This window comes from Micropterus dolomieu, linkage group LG21 (genome assembly GCF_021292245.1).
Source record: "Micropterus dolomieu isolate WLL.071019.BEF.003 ecotype Adirondacks linkage group LG21, ASM2129224v1, whole genome shotgun sequence".
NCBI classification, from domain to species: Eukaryota; Metazoa; Chordata; class Actinopteri; order Centrarchiformes; family Centrarchidae; genus Micropterus; species Micropterus dolomieu.
Window position 1 is genome coordinate 6,304,777 of NC_060170.1, and position 24,695 is coordinate 6,329,471.

Genomic DNA, 24,695 nt, shown 5'->3' on the forward strand with positions numbered 1-24,695 from the left:
ATTTTTATTAGATTTTACTGCTGATTCTATTCATGTAGTTTTTATGTCACAGTGACCAGTAAAACTGCAGTTCTGACTTTCTCTCCATTCATTCAGATAGGAGCCTGGTCTTGTTAGTCCGAGATAATTGCCTGGAGGCGTTGCCGAGATGGCTGCCGAGTGGCATGACTTGCCTATAAGGACTTTGGCAATGTACAGTTTTGAGGTACTCACACTTTACTTGGGTATTTCCATTTTCTGCTACATATTTGTACTCCACTCCATTTGATTGACAGTAGATTAGGATCAAAACTATGATGTGTTATAAAATGCATCAGTAATAATAATCCAAAAATATGATATGTAATAGTAAAACACTTTCAGGGATTATCTAAAGGCAGCTGGTCTTGGTTGAAGACACCCAAAGACGTCTTGCCTCTCATCGATGAACCAACATAAAACATCTTCGAGTGTCGTCAACCAAGTTGCCCTTGATTTTAATCCACCTTGGATAACTATGACCTTCTGACTGAGAATCTTCACAGACATTGACAGCATTTTTACTTTTAATACTGTACTGTACTGTAATTATCATTTTGCAGATAATATTTGAACTTATAATGGAGTATATTTGTATTGAAGTATTACTACTACTTTTACTTAAGTTAATGATCTGAATACTCTGCTGTAAATGACCATGTTTATTCAGATTACCTGAAGGCCATCCAGGGGCCAGGTTTGAACCTACCACACAGAATAAGGGGTGAATGGGCCTTTACAAGGGGCACAGCAGATCATTCTTGCCCCAGGGGCCGCCAGGAGATTCATCTGGCCATGTGTTACAAGCAGAGACCTGCACTTCAGACTGATAGTTGCTATGCAGAGCCACATTGATGTCATACTTTTTTTTTGGATATTTGTAGGTGTTTTAGCAGTTTGCTTTATGTGAAAATGTCAAACTTGGTGAAATGTCAGCCTGGAAATTGCCTCTTAAGGTTTATTTATTTTGAATGGAGTCAGACTCCAGTGTTACAGTTTTACATATTTTTTTATTATTGCTTCCATGCTCACCATCTTCTGATACATTTTCATACGTTTCATTTTTTCATTCCTTCATTCGTTCATAATCTCTCTGTCTCACAGTAATTCATTTGTCAGTGGTTCACACACACCTTATATGAACATGGTGTCCCTTAAATCATTGCCTGACTTAGTTGTTCCTTATTTTGCTGTTTTAAGAAAGGACACTTAAATATGCCTTAAATTCAATATGCCGTAACCCCCAACAATGAATGTAACATGTTGTTATATGCCTTAAACTAATGTGTTCAAGCACTGGAAGCAGTGCAAATATATGTTATTGTAATACTTGTTTTATTTATTTTTTCTTCCATGATTCCTCCTTTTTATCTCATGTAATTTGTTTGGAAATTGTATTCTCTTCTTTCTATTAGATATTTTAAGTACTATTTATCTGTCTGTAAATATGTGGCATTATATATTATATATCACTGTTAGGTGGGTTCCTTTTACAATACCTCTTTCATCCCATCTGGGCATTTTCTTGTGTTATTGTATATTTCTTCTTTTTTGTTTTATTTTATTATATGCACAAATAAAGAACTAAAGAGACCTTTTATATTTCTACTTAACCTTTCGATCTTTCAGGGCAATCCCAGCTCTCCTGCTCCGGTGGAATCCATGATTTCAGGATAAACCCTGAAGGTTTTTGTATTTATGGAAACAAGTTTTTCTCCCGCGTGCCCCTCCTGACAGATGCCTTCTCTAGCCAATCAGGACGCAAGCTGAGAGAACCTGACAGATCCTGATCACCTGGACCAATGAGAGCGCCAGCTGAGAGAACCTTACCTTTTATGGACAACGCCAGCAGTCCCGCGAGCGCTAATAAAACCGGTGCGCTTTGGTCCAGGATGCTGCATTCACAGAGAACACCTGGGGCAGAGGAACACCTGCAAGACTTCACCTCCAGATACACCCGAGACTCACCTGCACAGGTAAGACTCAGCTGTGGTTTTTATTTAAGTTTCACAAGCTAAACAAGAGTTTTGATGAAGGACACAGCTTTATTGATCAGACTCAACAGTCAATCAAGGCAGGTGTGTGACAGGCAGGTGGTGACGGGGCGTCTTTTTTTTTTGTTTGTTTTTTCTTTTTTTGACTTAGAAACTCACGTCCGAGCACGGTTTCACGTCTTCTGGAAAACGTTTGAAAACGGCAGATTCTCCTCCGTGCCTCGACCTGAAGTGAAACTCAAAACATAATGTCTGAAGTTGTTACGGTTACTTTTCGGTGTTACACGCAGATGTTGCACTTTCTGAAAGAAGCTCGACTCTTTTTCTGGTGTTCTTCTACTAAAGCATCAGCACACAAACGGCGTAGTCCCTAAACGGTTAATTGTATTCCCGAGATCAGCGTGAGGATGTTAACTCAGTCATCTATTACCGCCAGCTAAACATGCAGTTTGGATTCTAATGAAATAAAGTGTACTGTTCGAGTTAGAAACTGGTGAAATCTGAGTGAAATAAATCCGTTGTTAACCGGGAGGAGCAGCAGAACAGCCCCCCCCCCCAAAAAAGGAGTAACAGCAGTAAGTAATGCAAAAAGTAACTATCCATGGACGGTTTTTGTAAATACTAAAACAAGTTAATCCAGTAAAATTTAAGTCTAGCACTAAAACATTATGTAGCGTTTAACCCATGAAACACTTATCTAACCTTATTATCCATTTCAGTCTACTTGTTCAGTTGGAGTGTTTTGTGCAGAAAGGACTGCTCCTTTCTGCATTAAACACTTCCTCGCATGTTTCATCATGAAGAGGGGCGGTCTATAGTCCGTAAAACTTATTCAACAGGAGTGTTTTTGTTCTGCCTGAACTTGGTTGAAATGTCCTGAAGCAATGTGACTTATAGTCACACAAGTAAAGTTGATCAGGTTGGACGACTAAAGCGCGCCACGCCCGACAGTCATTCTAGTGTAGGCTGCAGGAGGGAAAACTCATTACAAGATGTGTACAAAGTCTCCGGGAAGTTAACATCAAGGGGAAACCACCGAACAGGAACACGCTGAGTTCATCCTCAAACTAATCAGGGAGGTTCAGTGCTGAGAGATTTCTGCAACATCAGCCAGTAGACTGTGGTACTGAAATGTGTTGTATCACTCTAAAGGAAGTGGATGGTTACCGTCCTGTCTATTTCTGACATTTGCTTAAAACTATACACTTATTTACATTTTTGGATAGCCATATTTTAATTCTACTTAAATCATTCACTCCAGTATGTGTTCTAAGTCTAACACTAGTGTTTAAATAGGGGAAGCTACACATTTTCATCACAAGAATTTTAAGTTCTGAAAGGCTAAACTTTTAGAGAGCAGAAGGGGAAACAAAGAACAAATAAAGACAGCCTAATGTTAAATGGCTGATAGTGGTAACATGAATGGCAACAACTAGAACAAAATGGTACTACTGGGGGGGTGAAGCTAACCAGGGTTTATTGATGCGAAATGAACACATGCTCATTAATCCTTTCCTTTCAGAAATGGAAGATGATGTTGCTGCCCTCGTTGTTGACAACGGCTCTGGCATGTGCAAGGCTGGTTTCGCTGGAGATGACGCCCCCCGTGCCGTCTTCCCGTCAATTGTTGGCCGTCCCAGACACCAGGTATCAACATCAGCAAGAACGTGTCCTGCGTCTTGTGACACTAAAATCTTAACGCACAGATAAATGCAGTGCAGCATGTGACTGTAAAGGTGTATCTGTGTGTGCGCAGGGTGTGATGGTGGGAATGGGACAGAAGGACAGCTATGTTGGAGATGAGGCACAGAGCAAGAGAGGCATCCTGACCCTGAAGTACCCCATCGAGCACGGCATCGTCACCAACTGGGATGACATGGAGAAGGTACCTGCGTTTACATACCTGTAGCTCAAATGTCCAGTTCAACCAGAAAACAGCTGGTGAGCTGTATCTTAAATCTATTGAAGTGTAATAACATTATCAAGAGCGTTTCCTGGCAGCTTGGACACTTTCATTCACGTACAAATGTTTTTTTATGAACATGCAGAAAGTTGTACGTATTCAGCTTCACACGCCCATGTGACTAAGACGCTGCATCACACCACCAACCACACAACTGTCATCCATGCATTTATTTTTGCTACATTTGATGTAGCTTTATAGTCATTGAACTAACACCTGTCCTGTGTTGCAGATTTGGCATCACACCTTCTACAATGAGCTCCGTGTTGCTCCTGAGGAGCATCCAGTCCTGCTGACTGAGGCGCCACTCAACCCCAAGGCCAACAGGGAGAAGATGACACAGGTGTGTGTTTGCAACATGGTTTTTGTTGGGTCTTCATATATCATGGCTTCCACTGTGACACTGGTCATCTTCCTCTTTTGTCAGATCATGTTTGAGACCTTCAACTGTCCTGCCATGTATGTGGCCATCCAGGCTGTCCTGTCCCTGTACGCCTCCGGGCGTACCACAGGTGAGACGTCAAACACATCTGAGCTGTAACGTCTTAAACATTAAAAACATGACTATTGAAAGACTTCCTGCTTAAAAATGACTTGTATGAATACACCATTAGGAAATGCAACGCAAATTTAATTCTTGCGGGGGCTTTATTGCTGGACAACTGCCAAGTCTTCATACACAACACAATAATGCAAATAAACAACTTCAACACAAGCTCCTCCTGTGGGTAAACTGTAGTTGTCAAAACATAATCCAGACTGACTACGGGTGTTGTCAAAGCTGCAGCGCTGTTTCCCTTACACTTCCCCTTAGTTTAGCAGCTCTCAGACAGCCAGCGGCATTTCAATTCCCTGCTCTTCCCGGTCCTCTTCAAACAACGCTCTGAAGCTGTCTGTGACGTCCAAACAATCTCACTGCCTTCACAACATGGCATCATGTGAATATCGAAGTTGAAAATTTTGAACTCACGCAAGCCAGAGATTGTTGCAACAAATGAATTTGCAACATAGGAGGTTGGCTTTTCTTATTCCAGCATCTAGTGGCAATCAGGAACTGTCACTGAACACATTTCAGTGATGGCCTGTTGAACTATACCCAGTGTTTATTTATATTTTCTTTCTTACATTTTCTCTGTGGTTATTTTGTCTTGCAGGTATTGTGATGGACTCCGGTGACGGTGTCAGCCACACTGTGCCCATCTATGAGGGTTATGCTCTGCCTCACGCCATCCTCCGTCTGGACCTGGCTGGCAGGGATCTGACTGACTATCTGATGAAGATCCTCACTGAGAGAGGCTACAGCTTCACCACCACCGGTAAGAGTTTAGCCTTTTTAAAACAAATGGAATAGGATCAATTTTATGATTTGGAGCGTCTCCTCTTTAGAAGTGTAACCATGTAAAGGAGGATGTTCCTTATTGTACATTTTGTAATGCAAACGTTTCAACTCTGACTCCAGCTGAGCGTGAGATTGTGCGTGACATTAAGGAGAAGCTCTGCTATGTGGCTCTGGACTTCGAGCAGGAGATGCAGACAGCATCTTCCTCTTCCACACTCGAGAAGAGCTACGAGCTTCCTGATGGACAGGTCATCACCATCGGCAACGAAAGGTTCCGCTGTCCCGAGACTCTCTTCCAGCCTTCATTCATTGGTGGGTAACAAACGTGTTACTGTATCACTAAAGCAAATATTAAAACAAACTGACTAGTGCTATGGAAACTGGAACCTTTTTATCAAATTTCTACTTGTGACAGTCTGTCAGAAAGCAGTCTGGACTTGACTGCAGCCTCATCTGAGGGAATTGACTTAAACTCTTATTGGAGTACATCTTGTACAAACTCAAGATTTATAAAGTTTCACCAAATGGAAACCTAATTCTGATTTTTATCTTTGGCAGTCATAATTTACACTTTTTTTTTTATGCAGTTTCTGTTAAGACAAGTTGAGCTCAGTAAGTGTCCTCTGCTGCCATCAGAGCGTCTGCATAATATTTGACTTTAGAGCGGTTTCTGGTCTTGTGTGTTAGACTTTTACACTAATTGAATCAACCACTAATATGTGTAATCTCCATTCAGGAATGGAGTCGGCTGGCATCCATGAGACGACCTACAACAGCATCATGAAGTGCGACGTGGACATCCGTAAAGACCTGTACGCCAACACTGTGCTGTCTGGCGGCACCACCATGTACCCTGGCATCGCTGACCGCATGCAGAAGGAGATCACTGCCCTGGCCCCACCCACCATGAAAATCAAGGTACAGACTTATTTTAATGCAGAGGAGAGAAGCACCATTTAAGGTAGAACTTTCCTTTGGGGTTTTTAGCCTCTTGATTTGGTCATCACAGGTTTTAGTGCTCCCAGTAGACAAACTTGGTCATTGTGGTGGTTTTTGTTTTTCTAGAGTCATCTGTAAACCTACAGAAAACAATTCGTGGAATATTCACTGTAATGCCACATTATCAGTTTAACTCTAACTATATATTAAACTTGCACAGGGAACCCCCTAATTTTTTTTTGGCGATTGACACATGGTACTATGCATTGCACAAACCTGAAACTGTCAATTGGTAAAACAGCTTCTAAAAATGAAATCCATGGGAGTTTGTCCTTCGAAGTCAAATTGGCAGTGGCATGCAACAGCATTACATTTTTACTTGGTATAATTGACTACAAAGCAGTGTAGTACAACAGTTAATGTGGTATGCTGTGGTTGAAATGATAACATTTCCCAATCTTGTGTTTTGGTCTCCTGACACTTATAGGGGGGAAAAACATGCTATGAAACGGACTTTCTTCACCCCTGCAATTTTATATTTCAGTCATCAAGACCTGATGTGTCTGGAACTGCTAATGCTACCTAGTTCCAGATTTCCTCATAATAAAACAAATGGTCATAACATTTCAAATCCAGAAATGGCACTTGTTCATATTGAGCATTGCCTCGTGTCTCACCTGTTTCCTCCCCTCCAGATCATCGCTCCCCCAGAGAGGAAGTACTCCGTCTGGATCGGCGGTTCCATCCTGGCCTCCCTCTCCACTTTCCAGCAGATGTGGATCAGCAAGCAGGAGTACGACGAGTCTGGCCCAGCCATCGTTCACCGCAAGTGCTTCTAGAAAGCTCATGGCCCTCCTCTGCCCTAGCCGGGAAGTGGCATTTCAACTGTTCCATCCAGCTAGACATGTGTCTGATTTATCTTGTGAAAGGACTAAAATATGGAGATGCCACAAAAGATAAATCAAATGGCCGCTCCTCAGCAACTTGTTGAACCTACAGCATCTGAACATGTTCCTCTGCCCGCAACTCTCTCATTCTGGTGATAAACTACTGATGGTCAAACAAAACAGTATTATCACTAATCCTATTTCCCTACCTTTTCACTCTATGCTATGCAATATTGCATGGCTTTTCCCCCTTGTCAGTTCTGTTGACTCCGCTAGAGTCGAACCATCAGTACCCCATGCAATAGCTATAAATAAAATGCCAACATTTGATGTTTAAACCTCCTGTCGTCATTTGCTGCTTGAGTAGTGTTTAAAATGCCTCTGGGTATGTAACTCAATGTATTCTTGCATTCAGAGAATGCAAGAACATACAATGTTAAGAATGAGGTCGTCAAGAATGACATTTGTGACTAATTCATTAGTGTACATAACAATGCTATTGGACTAAACCTAGTAGCCAGTTTTCAACGATCTGACAAATGAAAGCCATACCTACAGCCCTGCCTCTTACAATAAAACACTGAGAAGGGTAAAGCCTTAAAGAGAATCATTAATAGAATGCCAAAAGAGCACTCTAGTGTAGATTGTCAAATTGGCCATTTATAAATCCTTTTCCTCAAACCTGGATTCTGTGTTAATGGCTTTTATCTTCCTATCCTTCCTTACCCAAATACATTGTTAATATAGGCAAAGTCCATTTTCCACCTACCACTTTGTAATGTATCAGTTTTTTTTTTTTTTGTAATTTCTACAGGTTTCTTTAAACTCTTTAAATTGACTATACATTCAAATTGACACTGAAAATGACTTTATACCTTGATATGCCATGATTTGTGGTGAAATGGACTCTGATTGGGGATCCTTGTGCCAAGAGCACTCTGATCAGATTAACAGCAACTTCCCTGATTTGACCCTGGCTCTCTATCCACTATTAACAAGGCAAAGAAACCTAAAGAGTTAAATTAAATTGCATTCCTGAATTAAAGTGTATTAAAAGTATAATGACTACCCATCTTGAGTATTTGAACATTTCGTCTTTAAGGACAAAAACAGTTTTTACCTTAACAATGGCAGAGACATAATTGGTAGAGATGTTTGTGACTATCAAAAATTTTATTTACAAAGAATCACTAAATGAACCTGATCGGTGTCTTGTCAGACACGGTAAGTATTTAATTTATGAAGGTTTCTCATGACCGCTACATGTCACATTTGCAAACATGAAAATATGGTTAAACTAACCAACATAATACCTCAAGAATGCCTGAAATTCTGATTTATGAATCATGCTGTACACTGCAAGACAAAAACAAAAAGGTAAAAATTAACAAACTGTCTGGTCACACTGAAATGATCAGTTTGGGAGATTTTCCATATCTGATAGGAGGGTCAGAGGATAGAGAGGGTGTCATATTGTAAAGCCCTTAGAGGTAAATTTGCAATTTGATTTTGGACAATATAAGTATACTTAAGCTAATTTAAAGTCAACAGACTATCATGCGTCAAATGTTATTGTTAAAATTATTCCTGAGGGCAACTCTGCAACTGGTGAGCAAAGAAATGTTCCCACTTCAGCAGTGAAAACAGCCTTCTAGTGTCGAACTGTGCACATACATCATTATACACAGTGAAGCTCAAACCTCACTAAAGAGATTCAATTTAATATCCAAGAAAACCAGAAAATATTCACATTTAAGAAGATGGAACCAGTGAATTTATGCGGTTGCTCTGGATCCAATGAATGACTAGATAGATATTATGTTGTTTGACAGCCTACTTTTTACACTAGTAATATTAATAGTGGTTTAAATAAACAATTTGATAGTATTCCCCATTTGTGCTGAGCAAGAGTTTTGTGCAAAATAGACACCTGTCCCAAAAATAGGCAGGTTGAGTTTGAGTGATTGAAGCTAATACAAACCCGGCTATGTAAAGTTTTAAGTTATATCTGCCTCCATGCCATAAAAAGGAGGTGAATGGAATTTAATTTGTGCTACTTAATGCACTGAAAAATTGTTAATGAAAATGTTAAAAGCAAAAATGAGGAAACGCCTCTTGAATATGACAATATGTTGCAAAGCGGGTGCTCTAGACACACCGGTCGACAGTCTGCATCTAAAAGGGAACAAACTCCTCCAAAAAGTTGAGGCACGCTGTTTTGTTAAAAATCTGATACTCCTGAAACCATACAACATGTTTTTTATTTTCTGGTATTGGTGGTATTTGGTTTCAAGAAAATATTATCACATTAGTGTCATCATTACTACAGGTTTTCTTTATCTGACACAGTTTTGTTTTGTTGAATATAGCTGGAAGTAGGGCGCTGTGTTTACAACAATCTTCATGTTTGATAGAAGGTTGTACTTCATTCAGTTTTTTGAGTAGACTTATGTGACTGTTTTACCCTGAGGAAGGCTGTTGTGTGGTTCCCCTTTACCCCCTTTTTGTGAATTATGAAATATGACATTTCAAAAACTCACCAGCCCAGGAGCAGTTTTCACAGGGACCATTTCTTTGGTAGAAAGCAGTTTCAGTGAAAAGGTGCAGTCTGACAGAAATCCTGGCCTTTCTGTGTGGAGTTTGCATGTTCTCCCCATGTCTGTGTGGGTTCTCTCCGGCTTCCTCCCACCCTCCAAAGACATGCAGACTAGGTTAATTGGTGTCTCTAAAATTGTCCTTAGGTGTGGATGTGAGTGGTTGTCTGTCTATGTGTGGCCCTGTGATGGACTGGCGACCTGTCCAGGGTGTACCCCACCTTTTGCCCGATGTCAGCTGGGATTGGCTCCGGCCCCCCGCGACCCTGTACACAGGATAAGTGGTGGACGATGGATGTAATTTCTTGCTGTATGTAGACTATATTTTTGTCCTATACCTACTAGCCTACACTAGCAGACCCATCACCTTCTTCTTTTAACATTCATTTTTAAATATGGTTGTTTCCTTTTCAATTGTATTATTTTATGTGCTTGTGGTGTGTTGGTCCTGTGTATTCTTTTTGTAGTGTATTGGGACCATGCTGCATGGTGATTCTGCACTTTAAATAAAAAATGTATTGATTTATTGAATAATTTATGAAATGCTAATAAGAGCCCGCTAGCTCCTATGCTTGAAAACCAGCCCACACGATTTCCTGCCCCACCGGCTTTTTATACCATCACTTGGCCAAATCTGGTTCTAAACCAATAATCTCCATTTCCTGGCAGACGTTTCAGAGGACATAAAATTACCTGCATGTCTTTATACTATAGAACTCCAATACCCTAATTTATTTGTGCACAATAAAGATATAATAATGTCTAATGTTATGTGTATTTTTATACAAACAACCTCTTGTTATGGAAAAAGACAGCCAGAAAATACTGTTCACCGTTAACATTTTATTAATCTGCAATCCGGTTTAGTTTAGTGAAGGTTTTTTGCACCAGTAGAATAACACCGAAGAAACAAGAAAAAGTGTCCCCAGAGTTTTATATCTTTTACAATGTTAAACAAAACTGAACCAATGAACCAAGACCACCGATGCCTTTTGCTATCAAAATAAAGACACTAATACAAAGCACTATATCAAAAAGCTCTCATGTCTTTACATGTGGGCCACACAGCAAATGATCTGTTTTTCTGAGAGATACTAACATGCTGACAATATTCAAGTAACCCAATAGGTGGTTTAAAGGCACATATGTTTTGGATAAATGAACAGATTCAAAGACCCTTCTAACCTTTACCTTTTCATTTAATGCATGATCAAAAGGAGTGTTAACTTCCTTCCTAATATTAACAATATTAACATTTTGTATTCAGTTATCTGTTACATTTGTCTATATTAACGTTACTTTTTATTATGCTTGTTTCATCATACAATAAAATGCATTATAAATTCTTCATTTGCTGTTCAAAACAAAAAAGGACATATATGTATGTATTCTTTTAGTTTTAGGTATATACATATATTTGGTTTGGTCTAACCAGGTGTGCTTTGAACCTGATATTTTGAACTTAAACTCACACACTTGAACAGATAAATAAATACACAACTAACACCATGAACCAAATAACTGGAATAATGGATGTAAACGCTTCTGCAGGACTGCACTTCATGTAGGGAGGCGGAAACAAACAAAACGGGCAAACGTTCCAAAATCTGGAAAAAGAAACAGCAATAATTCCAAACGATCCCTGTGCGTGTTTTCAGCCTGGAGATGCATTACCAGCCTATTACTATTCAAGGTAATAAAATCTATAAATATAGGAATTTGTTAATGAATGTGTTTAAAAGGAACAATCAAAGACGAATTACAATAAATCAGGCTTGCCATGTAAACTACAAATTTACAAATATATAAGAATAGTTCACAGTGCTTCCAAACATCTGAATCAATTTTTTCACATAAAATGATCAGACTCTTGATTTTTTAACATTTTAGGAAATTCACTGATTTGTGAAGCTTAACACAAAGACTGAAAGCAAGGGGACACTGCTAGCCCAGCTCCATCAAAGGTGCCATCAAAATAATTATTTGTGCATATGTGGCATCACAGAAATAGAAAATTAACATCAGCAGTTAGCTTGCATGTTTAAACAATTTACTGACCAACAGTAGCTGCATATCAAGAGCCCTGTCTACAAACTGGAGTACAAGGGCTTTGCACAGTTTTGTAACTCAAAACACACTTACACTTGGATGGATCATGACTAATTTGCTAGTTAACTAGCTAAAAACAAAAGACAGTTTGCAGTAGCTTGAGGGAGTAGTTTCTGACTTTTGATGGAGGCTTACTGGTCAGCAGTGCTTCCAGTCTTTCTACTAAGCTAGGCTTACCAGCAAAAACACAAGTTTCCCATGTCTGGTCTAATGCAGGTCATTATTTTGAGTCAATACTCTGTTTCCACCACAACAGTAATTGCTGAGTTTGTTGATGGTCGAGTGTAAAAAGTCAAAAGTGTAAAAAAAAGTGGTGCTCATGGGTGTTTGTGCTACAAACAGAAAAACATGGATGCCAGCAGTAGACTTTCTGACAGCTACATTACTGATTGCTCTTACACTAGTCTCTGAAATTTATTTTCAGTGAGTAGTGTAAGAGCAGCATAGTGTAAGAGAGTACTGATTCAGTAGTTACATTACAGTTGCTGATGTTACTAGATACATGGTATCTCTTCTTAGCTGGGTATATACCACAGACTGTATATGGTAGATAGCCACTGGGCTGCCTGGAATCTCCTGGTTTTGTTCAGACTTGGGAGGGTGTTTGGACCCTGTGGTGTCACTATGAAGACACCGGAGCTAAGCCAGCAGTAGATGATCAGTAGGCCTACCTCTAAACCATCGGCTGCTTATTTAACCATAATGTCTCATCGTCTATTTCTACACGTGTTAAATACAATATGGCTGTTTTGGCGTTGGTGGATGGCTGGATAATGGAAAGTTATAACACGTAATGTATGAGAGGGGAGAGAAGGGGAATAAATAAATTAGCCTACAATAACAGGTTGTTAATTTTTCCTCACTCTAAATAACTCACTACATTTGTCCCTTGTTGTTTTTAAAAATAAAGCATTGGACTGTTAACTGTTTGCGTACCTAATACATTGACTAGGCACTAATGGACAACAATAGTTATATTAAAATTTTTGGAATTAAATTTTTGCTAGGGACAATTCAGTAGTTGCTGTATATTGGTAGGGACGGGACATGTCCCTATTCTACGCCCTGGCTATGTCTACTGTTGAGTAATTAGTAATATATGAAAGTATTAGTGCATTTTTTGTTGATGAAATAAAAATGATAAAAAATTTCCAGTAATTTGCTCAACACGGCCTGAAATTTAATTAGACATGTTTAACCAACTCTTGGGCGGCACGGTGGAGTTGCCCCGGCCTTTCTGTGTGGAGAAGACATGCGGACTAGGTTAATTGGTTACACTTAGGTGTGAGTGGTTGTCTGTCTATGTGTGGCCCTGCGATGGACTGGCAACCTGTCCAGGGTGTACCCCACCTATCGCCCGATGTCAGCTGGGATTGGCTCCAGCCCCCCCCCCCCCCCCCCCCCCCCCCCCCCCCCCCCCCCCCCCCCCCCCCCCGCAACCCTGTACGCAGGATGTCTTGATTGATTTAAAAAACTCCTGCCAAAGGTTACCAGGCACACTGGAAAAATTGGACTTCGGATACTGAAAGTGTGCAGTCTTGTAAAATTGATAGCCTGTCACGTCACATAGTGGACTAGGGCTTGAGAAAACCTACCTGACGTCCGGAGAACTGAATTTAGGAGCCACAACATTTGATTTTTAGTCAGGTGGTAGTTCCCATTTCTACACACTTCAACACACTATTAATTATTTGTGCTGTCAGTCATGTGGTTGGTGAGCAGATCACTTATTTTTGTATCTCTGTTTATGTATTTTACTGACTCGCTTCCAGCCATGAGATTAACCTGACGAGGCAGACATTCATCTGTAGTCCATAAATGTAAAACTGCACCCTTTATCAGCCTAGCAAGCTGTAAATCTCTTCATGCATGTTCTTTTGTCTGTGTAGTGTCTGTGTAACTCAGAATAACATTATATAAGAAAAACAGCAGAAACACCAACAGTGCAAACAAAATATACGTCCACTTTCTTCTCTTACGATAGTACTCTTCTTGGAGCTGTCTGTAGCTTGCTTTCCCCTCCTCCAGGCTCTGTTTATCCTCCTGACGTATTCGTTCCCAGATGTCCTTTCTTTCCTTGTCCCAGGCATCTCGATCTCTCTTATTCTCTTTTCTGCACAGCTCCAGCTTCCTCTCAGCATTTTCCCTTTGCTCTCTTTCTGACTGAACAATTTTCTCTGAGGCTTCCAGTTTTCTTCTCCATTCATGTCGCTGAGTTTCTTCTTGTTTTTTTCGCCTCCTTTCTTCTTCGTGCCGTTCTTTCTTTCGCTCCTCACGCTCCTTGCTGATGCATTCGTCTTTGTCCTTTAGCTGTTTTGATATCCATTTTCTCTCCTGTTCAGTTTGATCGACTTTCCTTTTCAGTGTTTTTAAATCTTCCTCATGTTTTCTCTTGAGGTCTTCATAATTTCTCTTCATCCCTTCTTCCTTCTTCTTCAAAATCCTCTCCACTTGTATTTGTATGAATTCCTCTGTGCGGTAGCAGCCGCCATTTTTCTCCACCATGTTCTCCATCTTGATCAGCAGCTCACTGACTTGTGTGCGATCTGTGTAGTCCTTGTTATTGAAGACCTGGTATCTCCCTCCACAGTCTGTTATGAGTTCTTTAACAAAGACATCACAGTCTTCGACATAACTCATAAATGACTGACCGTCCAGTTCATCTCCTCTGGTGAATATAACAATGATGAAATCTCCAGACTTCTTGCCAAAATATTTCTTGATCACTTCCACACAGTTTTTTTCCTCTTGTGTAAAGTTCCCGATCTGCATCACCAGTAAAAACACATGGGGTCCAGGAGACAACATGCTGATGCATTTCAATAGCTCCCGTTGAACGTCATCATCAGGCAGAGTTTCATCAAATAAGATGGGGTTGTTGACCACAACAACGGGCCGCCCATTTATCTCTCCTGTTGCTTTCTCACAAGATTTGGTCATGGGCTTCGGGGGGATCCGGGGTTTGAAATGCTTTTTGCCTAAAATGGTGTTTGCTGTTGCACTCTTCCCTCTGCCAGTCTTCCCAATCAGCACCATCCTCAGACACTCTGTGCTCTGATTTTCACCTTCCACCACATTCCTCTGTTTCACATCCTGCAGCTCAGCTTTAAGTCTTGTGTTAATGTTCTCCAGCTTTACGACCTTCTCCATCTGAACCTTCGTGAACATGTCCTTCGTGAAGCATCTGGATCCTTTAACTCTCATCTGTTTCAACAGCTCTTGGATCTGCTGCTTGTCCTTGATGTTGAGAACAGAATATCTTCCTCCACAGCTCTGACAGAGCTCCTGGATGTCCTTGTTCTCCTTTACAATATTAACAGCCGGAGCTGCAGGATCTGACTCCACGGTAAACAGAATCATGGTAAAGTCATTGACTTGGGGGCTGAATGTGTTCTGGATGGTCTCTAACTCTCCCTTGTCTTCATCAGTGAGAGGATCCACAGGTAAGACCAGGATGAAGGCATGGACGCCCTCAGGATCACAGAGGGAGATACACCTGAGTGATTCCTCCATCACTGTCTCCTGAGGATTTCCATACAAGGCAGGCAGCTCCACCAGGGAAACGTGACATCCACACACCTCTCCCTGATTTTTAACACACACTGATGAGTTGGAGACTGAATGAATCTCTGTCTGACCTAAAAGGGCCTTGGCTGCTGAAGTCTTCCCTGCTCCTCTCCTCCCACACAGAACCAGGTTTAAAGCTGGTTTGATGTGTTCAGACTTTACTGCCATAAATAGACCCGCATCCTCATCCTCAGTGACATCACAGCTGACATGCTCTCCATTGTTCTCCTTTGCAGTTTGACTCAAGCGTGTTAACAGCTCTGGAAGTTCAAGTTTCTTCTGATTCAAATATCTGTATCTACACATTCTGATTATGTCTTTTAAGGGCTGGTCTGGTTCATCATTGTCCATGGAAGCTGAACTCCCCTCTCTGTGTGTTGATATCAGTACCAGTGAATGATCAAATGATTGATAACTGAATAGTTGAAGGACTCTGCAGAGCCTCAGTTTGTGTTCCTCGGTGAAGTCTTCAGGCCGTAGAACCAGCAGGAACACATGAGGTCCAGGAGCAGAGAGTCTCAAACACTTTCCTATAAACTCGGCTAGTTTCTCTTCAGAGATGTTGGGAACCAGCACGTCTGGGGTGTTTATGAGAACGATTTCCTTCTCCTTCAACTGTCCTCTGACTGTCACAAAGTCTGGTTTGTCCTCACTTTTGAACTTTGTCTCTCTCAGTATGAAGTTCCCCACGAAAATCCTCTCAGACCAGCAGTTCCCCAGCAGAACAACCCTCAGTTCAGACACTGGAAAGAAAAACAATAAATTAGAACTAGCACTGAACTTGACCTGATATGTTCAACCAGGATTATGACAAAACATAATAATAACTGGTGGACGTGGAGAAAAGCTGTCCAGAACCTGGACTCACCCTTGAGCTGAATTGTCAAAGTGTTATCAATCATAGAGGTCACACTTTGAGAACAACCCGTGAAAACCTTATGTACAATGTACATACAGTAGCCTTTAGTAGCAATTGGGGTGGTGATGCCACAGTGGATTAGACACATTCCTTTGGTGTGGGTGTTTGTACTATTGGTGTAATGAAAAAGTTTTCTGATTCTGATGTCTTAATATGTTGTGATAGAGAAGAGTTTTCTGTTTTCTGTGGTGTGTCCTTGGTCCTGTTTTGTTTGTCTTGTATGCATTATAATAAGACACTAAAGGTATCTCCTGTTGCTGCTACGCAGATGATATTCAACTATACATCCCATTTAAGACTTAAGATTAAGAAAAATGATCAGTTTTAAATAACTGCCTTATTTCTGCTCCACCCTGTCTTGACTCTAAGGTAATGGAAGAGATACTGCAAAACTCAGGCCCAAGGTGTCAAAAGAGGAGATGTAAACGATCATTTGGCTTTTGACTCGTCTTTACGGCAGTAACTCCGCCTTCGCCTCAGCAAAGTCTCCATGGATTGGTTGCCTAAAACTAAGCAAACTGCGACCATTTCACAATATTACATGTGTTTAACATTATTATAAGTCATGACTTGTGTAATGTACTGTTGCTGGACTGGTACTTTCCAGCAGTCATATGTCGTTTAGAGGAACGCTCATATATCGACTGTCACTGACAACCAACCTATTTTGTTGTTTAGGTGTGAACAACATAAAATCTCAAACGTAGTTTCCATCTAAACATATTTTGCTGACCCGAAATAGTGAGCATGTTTTGCTTGATAATACGGTTATATATTTATTGTATATTTAGTGTTGGTCATTTGTAACTGGAAATTAGTTAATTTATGGACTTAGCTTAAAAAGTCTAGGCCATGATCTAGCTGTACATATGCTGCACTTTGTAGGTTTAGTAGCACAGCTACTTAGGCACTTGCTGCTCTGACAACAGCTCCAGATACACTTGAAGCCACTTTGGAATAATACATCACAAAACACCTAAACAGAGTCAGTTGAACTTACTGGTAGGGGGAATTAACTGATAGCTGCTGCTGTGACTCATTGGTCTCCCGATCTTTACCTCTGTAAGAAAACAGAAAAATAACATTTCAGAAAATCATCTGTGATGCGACTGTAGAAAAACGACAGACAATGGACACACGTGAGGACGATTTAGAAAACAAGTCCACACTAGGATGACTTGTAGAACCAAATACAATTTAATATTACAATACTCCCCATCAGCTATGACAAAGTTGTCGTAGGCCTATATGTCTGTAAGATTTTGACCTGAATAAGATTCAGTTTAGATCATAGAAAATGTTGTCTGCTCTAATTATGTAAAAAAAAAAAAAAACATACTTGTGCTATATATAAAAATACTTGCTTTTCTTCAGTGGGATGGATGTACTACACTGATATAAACTGATAAATATTATGGCTATGCAAATACATTACACTCCATTATTGTTGTTAAGCATATACTCTATACATGTTATATTCATTACGTTTTTATGATGCATTCTTGTGCTAAAAGTATGTTAAATTAAAAATAATAGTTTTGACAAGAAAGACACACAGGACAAAACGGCAAAATCAGGTGGGGCACTGCGGGCACTGATGCCAGAGAAATCATTTTTTGAGGAGCATCAGTCCAAACTGAGAGGACACGGCTGGCACCATGGCCTTCAAGGCCTCCATTAAATTCCTGCTCTGGTCCCAGTTCTGATTAACACTTGAAAATGGATAGATACTGTAGATATTGTAAATAATGTTAGCTACATACTGTAGATACTGATAGATACTATCTAGGGCTGAACCTAACAATTATTTTTCAATTAGTTGATTAATCTAACAACAAATATATTGATTATTATTATTATATTAGAATAATAGTAATAGTGGCATATTTCAATATGAATCTAATTTTTACTTCACTGCTGTGTTATGATACTAATAACAGTATCATTTTTGTCAAATGCTGGATCAGAACTGAAATTCCAAAGGATCGCTGTGACTCAGTTTAAAGTAATCACTGTGTGTCAGCCCTTTCCCTGTACTGGAGAATTAGTATTTTTACTGACGTACTTGACTTCAGCTTAAAATGGTTATGACATGGATTAATTTAATCACTGGAGTAGAATGCAGTAAGATAATCACTGGTGAATATATGTTTGCATCAGTGTGGGGCAAAGAAAATAACAATTTACAGATTGTAACAACAGTCTGTAACATTATTTAAAGTCATTTCCTCACTCATATGTGGCCTTTAAAGTAAAAAAAATATAAAACAGCCAAAACAGCCAGATGTTTAATGGCACATGGTTTAACATTACGTTACCATAGCAGCAGTGGTGCAGAAATTACTTTTAACATGGGGGGTGATGCAGAAACATTTAGAAAATCTATTTTAAGTGACGCCTACTAACAGAAACACGTTTCTCAAGTTGATCATCCCACTATATCGTGCTTGTGTGGAGAAAAATAAAAGATTTGAGGTGCTGACTTCCTGACATCTTGACAAGAGCTTACAGAGGAACTTTACAACAATGGGGGGGGGGGGCTCTGTTTAAAATACAGGTGCATCTCAGAAAATTTGAATAACATTAAAAAGTAACCATTTCCATGTGCTGTAAGTCGTAATCATCAAGATTAAAACAAAACAATATTTTACTTTATATGTAATGTATCTATCTCAAAATTGATGACATTGATGAATCGCCCCAGCCTTAATGCTAACTGTTAGATAATGTAGACGCTGATAGATACTGTCTACAGTATCTAACTACCAGTATCTATCTCTGATAGTTAGAAAGGCTACTGTAGATACTAACACAGATAGATATTGTCAAATAATTGAGGATTACTCTAGTTTGTAGTTTTGAGTAAAGACTAAATTTTGGTGAAGAACTAAGCAGAATTAAGATGAGATAAGAAATAACCTGTTTGAAACAGGGTAATGTATTCTTTCAAATAAAATATACACCATCCCCACCACAGTTACACAGTCATTCTGAGGGAAACACTAAACCATGTTATACTGCAGTTTATTGAAAGTTGGATTTTATTTGTATAAAAAAGCTCAGTCTAGTGGCCTGACCTGGAGCACCTTTTTCATTTTGAGATTTTGAAATATGTCTAGTAACCTGCTGCAGTTTTGGAGAAAATGTAAACTTATTTAACAGTCAATGTTTTATTATGAACATACAAATGAATGGACTCCAGGAAGAACAGCCAATGCTGGTGCTAATGGGGATCTTAACCATTTAAAGTCCTCACCAAGAAAAAAGTGATGGAAAAATTATTTCTTTACATTTTTAATTTCATTACGGCAATAACAATAATCCCAAAAATAATTTTTAACAGACCCAATACTGTTTCTGATATACTGCTCTACCAAACGGTTGAGATGGCTCTTCATGGTAATACTTTTTAATACCAACAAACTTTAGAAAACATCATATAAAATGACAGTTAACAGCAGAAAAGGCAACTTCAGCACTTCATCCCTAATTGTGAATACAGGGTTTATAGTGGAGTTCATACAAAACAGCACTACACAGTAACTTCATTGATTATTGAACATTTTGAATATTACCAACATAGTATTTCTGTTCTTTGAGTATTTCAGAAGAACACATTTGTATGGACTCTCAACCTTTTAGACAGACTTAGATACTGAGACAACTTATCAATGTCTAGATCACTGCAAAATACAGTATTTACTTGATTTAGTGTATGGCTGTTGTTCAATAATCAATGAAGATACTGTGTAGTGCATACAGTTTGGTATGCACTCTACTGTAAATCCTAGATACGCAATAAGGGATGAAGTGCTGAAGTCGCCTTCTCTGCTGTTGACTGTAAAAAAGATTTATTTCTGCAACAACTTAGCATTTTATATGATGTTTTCTAAAGATTGTTGGTATTAAAATGCATGAAGAGCCATCTTTCAAAAACCGGTCTGGACTGTCTTTGTCTTGCTGATTATCAGTAAAATGAATAATCTGGCGTAACGGATGGAATCTCTTTACGTCTTGAGATGTGACTGGCGGTGCCAGTAGTCATCCGTGGCTGGTTGAAAACACCTATGACAGGTTGTAACTCTGAATTAACTGAACTTAATTCCAAATGGTTGAGAGGACATTAAAGAATTTCCTATTAAAGAAAAGGACAATTTTTGTCTACTCAGAGGGCAACTGGGTCATTGTATCAGGGAAACAGCGAGATCCAGATATAAAATAAAATTTCAACTGCATAATGTCATGTTATCTTGATGATGTCTACACATAACAAATGTTACGGATACTATTTATTTATGTTGTGTTTCTAAAGAGAAACAAAAAGAACAGGAAAATGATTTTAAAATTCTCAAATCCAGTATCGGTCTTAAAAATACCATATCGCAGGGCTCTAATTTTTGACTCAACATGAAACAGAGCACCTAAAACAAATAAAGAGGAAACGTATATTTCTGACTGTACTCACCAGATGGTGCTGCAGCTGCCATGTTGTCACTGTGCTGGAAACACCAGAAGAAGCTCAGCTGGAGACCAACAGCTGGTTTTAAAACCCTTTGAACACAAAACAACAGAATGGAGCAACATGTTACTCTATGGCAGGGGGGTGATGGTGCCGTGGATAAGACAAGTGCCTTTGGTGTGAGAGACCCGGGTTCAATCCCCCACTGTGACACATCCACCAATGTGTCCCTGAGCAAGACATTTAACCCCGAGTTGCTCCAGCGGCGTGCGACCTCTGACATACAGTATGTAGCAATTGTAAGTTGCTTTGGATAAAAGCATCAGCTAAATGAATTAAAAAAATGTATAATGGCAGTGCCAACACTAGCTTTTAGGTGTTTGAATTTGATACCTAAATATTGCAATACCAATTTTCTCTCTCCGGCTCTGTAAACTGATTTTACAAAGTCACTTAAAAGCAGTAACATTAGATGCTAAAAGGCAAGAGGTGATCTTTATATGAACCTCATACAGACATACAAGAAATGCACAGGGGTAATTACCATTCATAGATGCATTACATGTAAGTGTGTTTGTTCCAGCGATGTGTTTTCATCTTTTTGTGGTAAGTAGTGTAGAACCTCTATGTGAAGGTATTTATCTGATGCCTTAATGACAATTTTAAAAAAGAGTTTTCAATGTGTATGTTTCCTTTAGTGCCCACACCACAAATAAATTCCCCCGTGATGATAGTAAAGATTAATTGATGAACTGATAAATCAGTCAATCAAAATGTCTGCTGTGAAAGGTCTGTACTCATCCTCCAACAAGCTGTCATTCCTTCAATCACTGCTGTAATTTTAAAGCAGCAGCTGTTACTCTTTATTACTGCCACAAACATCCAGCAGCTGAAACACCAAAAATGAAAACTCCATTCAGCCGACATTCAGCTCAGGGTGAGATGATGATAATACTGACATGTTATGTGTCTCTAAGCTGTTGTTATTAACTTACTGAGGTGCCACTCTGGGGTTTTATAAAGCATAACGGTGAGACACCCCCAGGAATATACTTTCACCTCCTCTACAACATTTTGACCTCAGCTGCTGCAGAGACATGGGACAAAAATCAAACCGTGACTGTGCTCCTGGCATCCTAATTATGATTTTGTTACATGCCAAAAACTTCTCCGTGGTGTGGTGTGTGGTGTTTGTGATGTGGGCACAAAAAGAAACATACACATTAAAACATTTGTTTCAAAATGAGAACCTTCACAGACTTCACCAGAACAAGTCACTGTTTTCTGTCCGCTAGGTTGTAAACATTGTACCACCACTGTGGCTCATTCTAACAGTCCTGTCATAGAATCAGAATCAGCTTTATTTGCCAGGTATGTGTACACATACGAGGAATTTGACTCTGGATTGTACATTGCTCACAAAGTGCTTACTTATACAATAATACAATAATACAGTAATAAAATCAAACACAGGCTACAGTAGTGTTGTAGTACGCGAGACAGGTCTTACGACCACTGTTAGATGGTCTTGGTCTCGTCTTGGACTCTACCGCATTTGTACTCTGTCTTGTCTCGGTCTCGAACATTGAGGACTCGGGATTTTATTTCAAGACCAGTCAAGACCATAACTTTGGGAATCTCAGTAAATTGCTTTTGCATCATCTGATTTATTTGTTAACATCCAAACTTTGACTGGAAGTAAAACTTATTGCTTCAAATGCAGCCAATAACGCTAAATAAAAACGACTGTCACCCCTCCCCGTGATGGCGATGCTTATGTTGATTTCAGCTCTAAGTGTTTGTATGTGGTTATGTTGTATGTGGTTTTAATGGGAATGTGGATCTTTCAGATCAATTCGAGAAGTACCTATGATCTCGTTCCACATTTTATTGTGTGTCATGTAAATGTTGGGAACTGGTCTTGGTCCTGGCTTGGTCTCAGCCTCTAAAAGTCTTGTTCTTGTCTCGGTCTCGATAAACTCTTGAGACAATAGTGCAATGAACAGAGTGCAAAGGATTCAGGAGTAAATTATTATTAGCATTATTATTATTATTATTATGTACATTTCGGAGGTGGATGTGATATACAGGTGCACAGACACATACAAGAATACATGTACACAGTGTGATGAGTGCAAAGAATGCTGGTATAAATAAGTATTATGTGTGGTGTTATGTACATGAGGTAGGTAGATTTAGTATACAGTATATACAATATAAACAGCTCTGAAATAGAGAATGATGAATAAAAAAAGTGGTAAGCAGTACACAGGTGGCTGATAGTAAACCCATAACAAACAAAATGGATATTAAAAATCGAGATGACAAAAACTTTAACAGCCAGATAATGCCTGCAGTAGTTCTGATTCCAGGCCTGCAAAGAGGCCTTTATTATTTTTCTTGACAGGTGAACATAGGGAGCTTTTCCTGAGGTTCTCCATCTTTACCTGTTTAGATGTCTAACCTTAACAGCATCAACGTTATTTAAGATGCTGGCAAAATACGATATACTGTACTATAGCTGCAATACTTAATAGTAGGCCTATTAAGTAGAACCTCGTGGTATTATTTTCCACATCGTCAAAGGGGTTGTCTTCCTTGTTTGCTATGATGTGAAGCAGACCACTTTACAGTAAAAGAAAAAGAAAACAGAATGAGCCTTTAACTGAAATAGATAGGCCTATCTAACATCATAAACTGGGAAATTTAAAGGCCAACAGGTTTTTCTCAACCATTCCCCCCCCAAGTAAAGTCACCAGATTCAGCCTGCACATCATATATTTCCGGTTTTGCTAACGTTACACTGATCAGAACTAGCTTCTGTCAGTCTATGTGTTAATGCTAAACATACATTAGCCTAGTATAATATGAGGGATATTATTTAAAGTTTTCTTTTCAAACATTACGCAATGTTTTACAAGCGTTAGGCCTACCGTCAGCGGCGCACTTACCGAAACCTTCAAGAAACGCGTTTGAATGACTTTGTAGACTCTTCAGATTATAAAGACAAGTCTCTCGATCCGTCAGCATTTCTAATAAACTACATCGAGTTGATTTAATCTGCTTGTGTTCAGTCATCTGTGTGGAGTCTAGGCCCACTCACCAGCTGTTTGTTACTGCGCCATCAAGACAAAAGTGAAAGTATTCCAAAAGGAAGTGAAGGAAAGTTCCTCACGTCAGACATTCTCCACATATTCAGATGGATTTTAAAGTAGTCAAAAGCTGCCCAAAATGTGGTTTGACCAAGCAAAGTTAAGTCTGAATATAATCACAGGGAAAACACTATTTCACTCTCAACCCAAGCTTTAATTTGCTTTCTTCAAAAGAAACCCCAAAACTTCTTTTGCCTTCACCTTTATGTCGCAGGGCGGTTCAAACAGAGTTCACTAATGTTACAGCTCCACCTGCTGGACGCGACAGCAAAACGCACAGAGGAGGTAAACCAGCTGTCAACTCAAAGATGATGATTGAGATCATTCAGGTGGTGGCAAAAACAGAGACAGGCTGTTTTTATTCAGATGTGTTGGACACTGTCGGCGTTGTTGATTCAGATCAGTGGTTCATCTCTTTTGGAGGATGTGGTTTGTGGGTCTGAGGGTCTGCTGTGACTGACAGCCCTCTGCTGAAGCAGGGTTTTTTTGTGTTTGGATACATTTGTGACAAGGGTAGGCTAAACAGCATCAGTCACAAGATCTTCAACACCGACTGAAAGACCCAATTTGTGATCTAAATGTAAAGAGAAGGTTCATCCAACCACCAAAATACAAAACGCAGGAGTAAAAGAAGCTTAGCCTATATCTTACAATCAGGTGAGGAACATACGATTTTCCATCTATGACTTTTTAAACATTTGCAAATACAGCAGTAATTTAAATTACAGAACAGTAGGCTACCGTGTGAGGTTCCT

General features: G+C 39.5%; 2 protein-coding genes across 4 annotated transcripts; one reads left to right on the forward strand and one right to left on the reverse strand.

Moving 5' to 3' along the window:
* Positions 1-1,879: 1,879 nt before the first annotated feature.
* LOC123960495 (actin, cytoplasmic-like) lies at positions 1,880-7,478 on the forward strand. Its single transcript, XM_046035267.1, has 9 exons — positions 1,880-1,994; positions 3,535-3,659; positions 3,769-3,897; positions 4,208-4,318; positions 4,403-4,487; positions 5,130-5,291; positions 5,435-5,626; positions 6,051-6,232; positions 6,949-7,478. The coding sequence occupies exons 2-9, from the start codon at positions 3,537-3,539 to the stop codon at positions 7,090-7,092; spliced, it is 1,128 nt and encodes a 375-aa protein (XP_045891223.1). The 5' UTR covers positions 1,880-1,994; positions 3,535-3,536; the 3' UTR covers positions 7,093-7,478.
* Positions 7,479-13,302: 5,824 nt separating this feature from the next.
* Positions 13,303-24,273, reverse strand: LOC123960527 (GTPase IMAP family member 8-like). 3 transcript variants are annotated; one of them, XM_046035324.1, is made up of 4 exons: positions 24,142-24,273; positions 20,795-20,880; positions 17,330-17,389; positions 13,303-16,153 (listed from the first exon to the last, which is right to left on the reverse strand). In XM_046035324.1, exons 2-4 carry the CDS (start codon positions 20,814-20,816, stop codon positions 13,707-13,709), a joined length of 2,529 nt encoding a protein of 842 aa, XP_045891280.1. In that variant the 5' UTR covers positions 20,817-20,880; positions 24,142-24,273; the 3' UTR covers positions 13,303-13,706. The 3 variants fall into 3 exon arrangements, with proteins under 3 accessions (XP_045891280.1, XP_045891279.1, XP_045891278.1); XM_046035323.1 differs by lacking the exon at positions 24,142-24,273 and adding an exon at positions 23,892-24,117; XM_046035322.1 differs by lacking the exon at positions 24,142-24,273 and adding an exon at positions 23,740-23,882.
* Between the last annotated feature and the right edge of the window lie 422 nt (positions 24,274-24,695).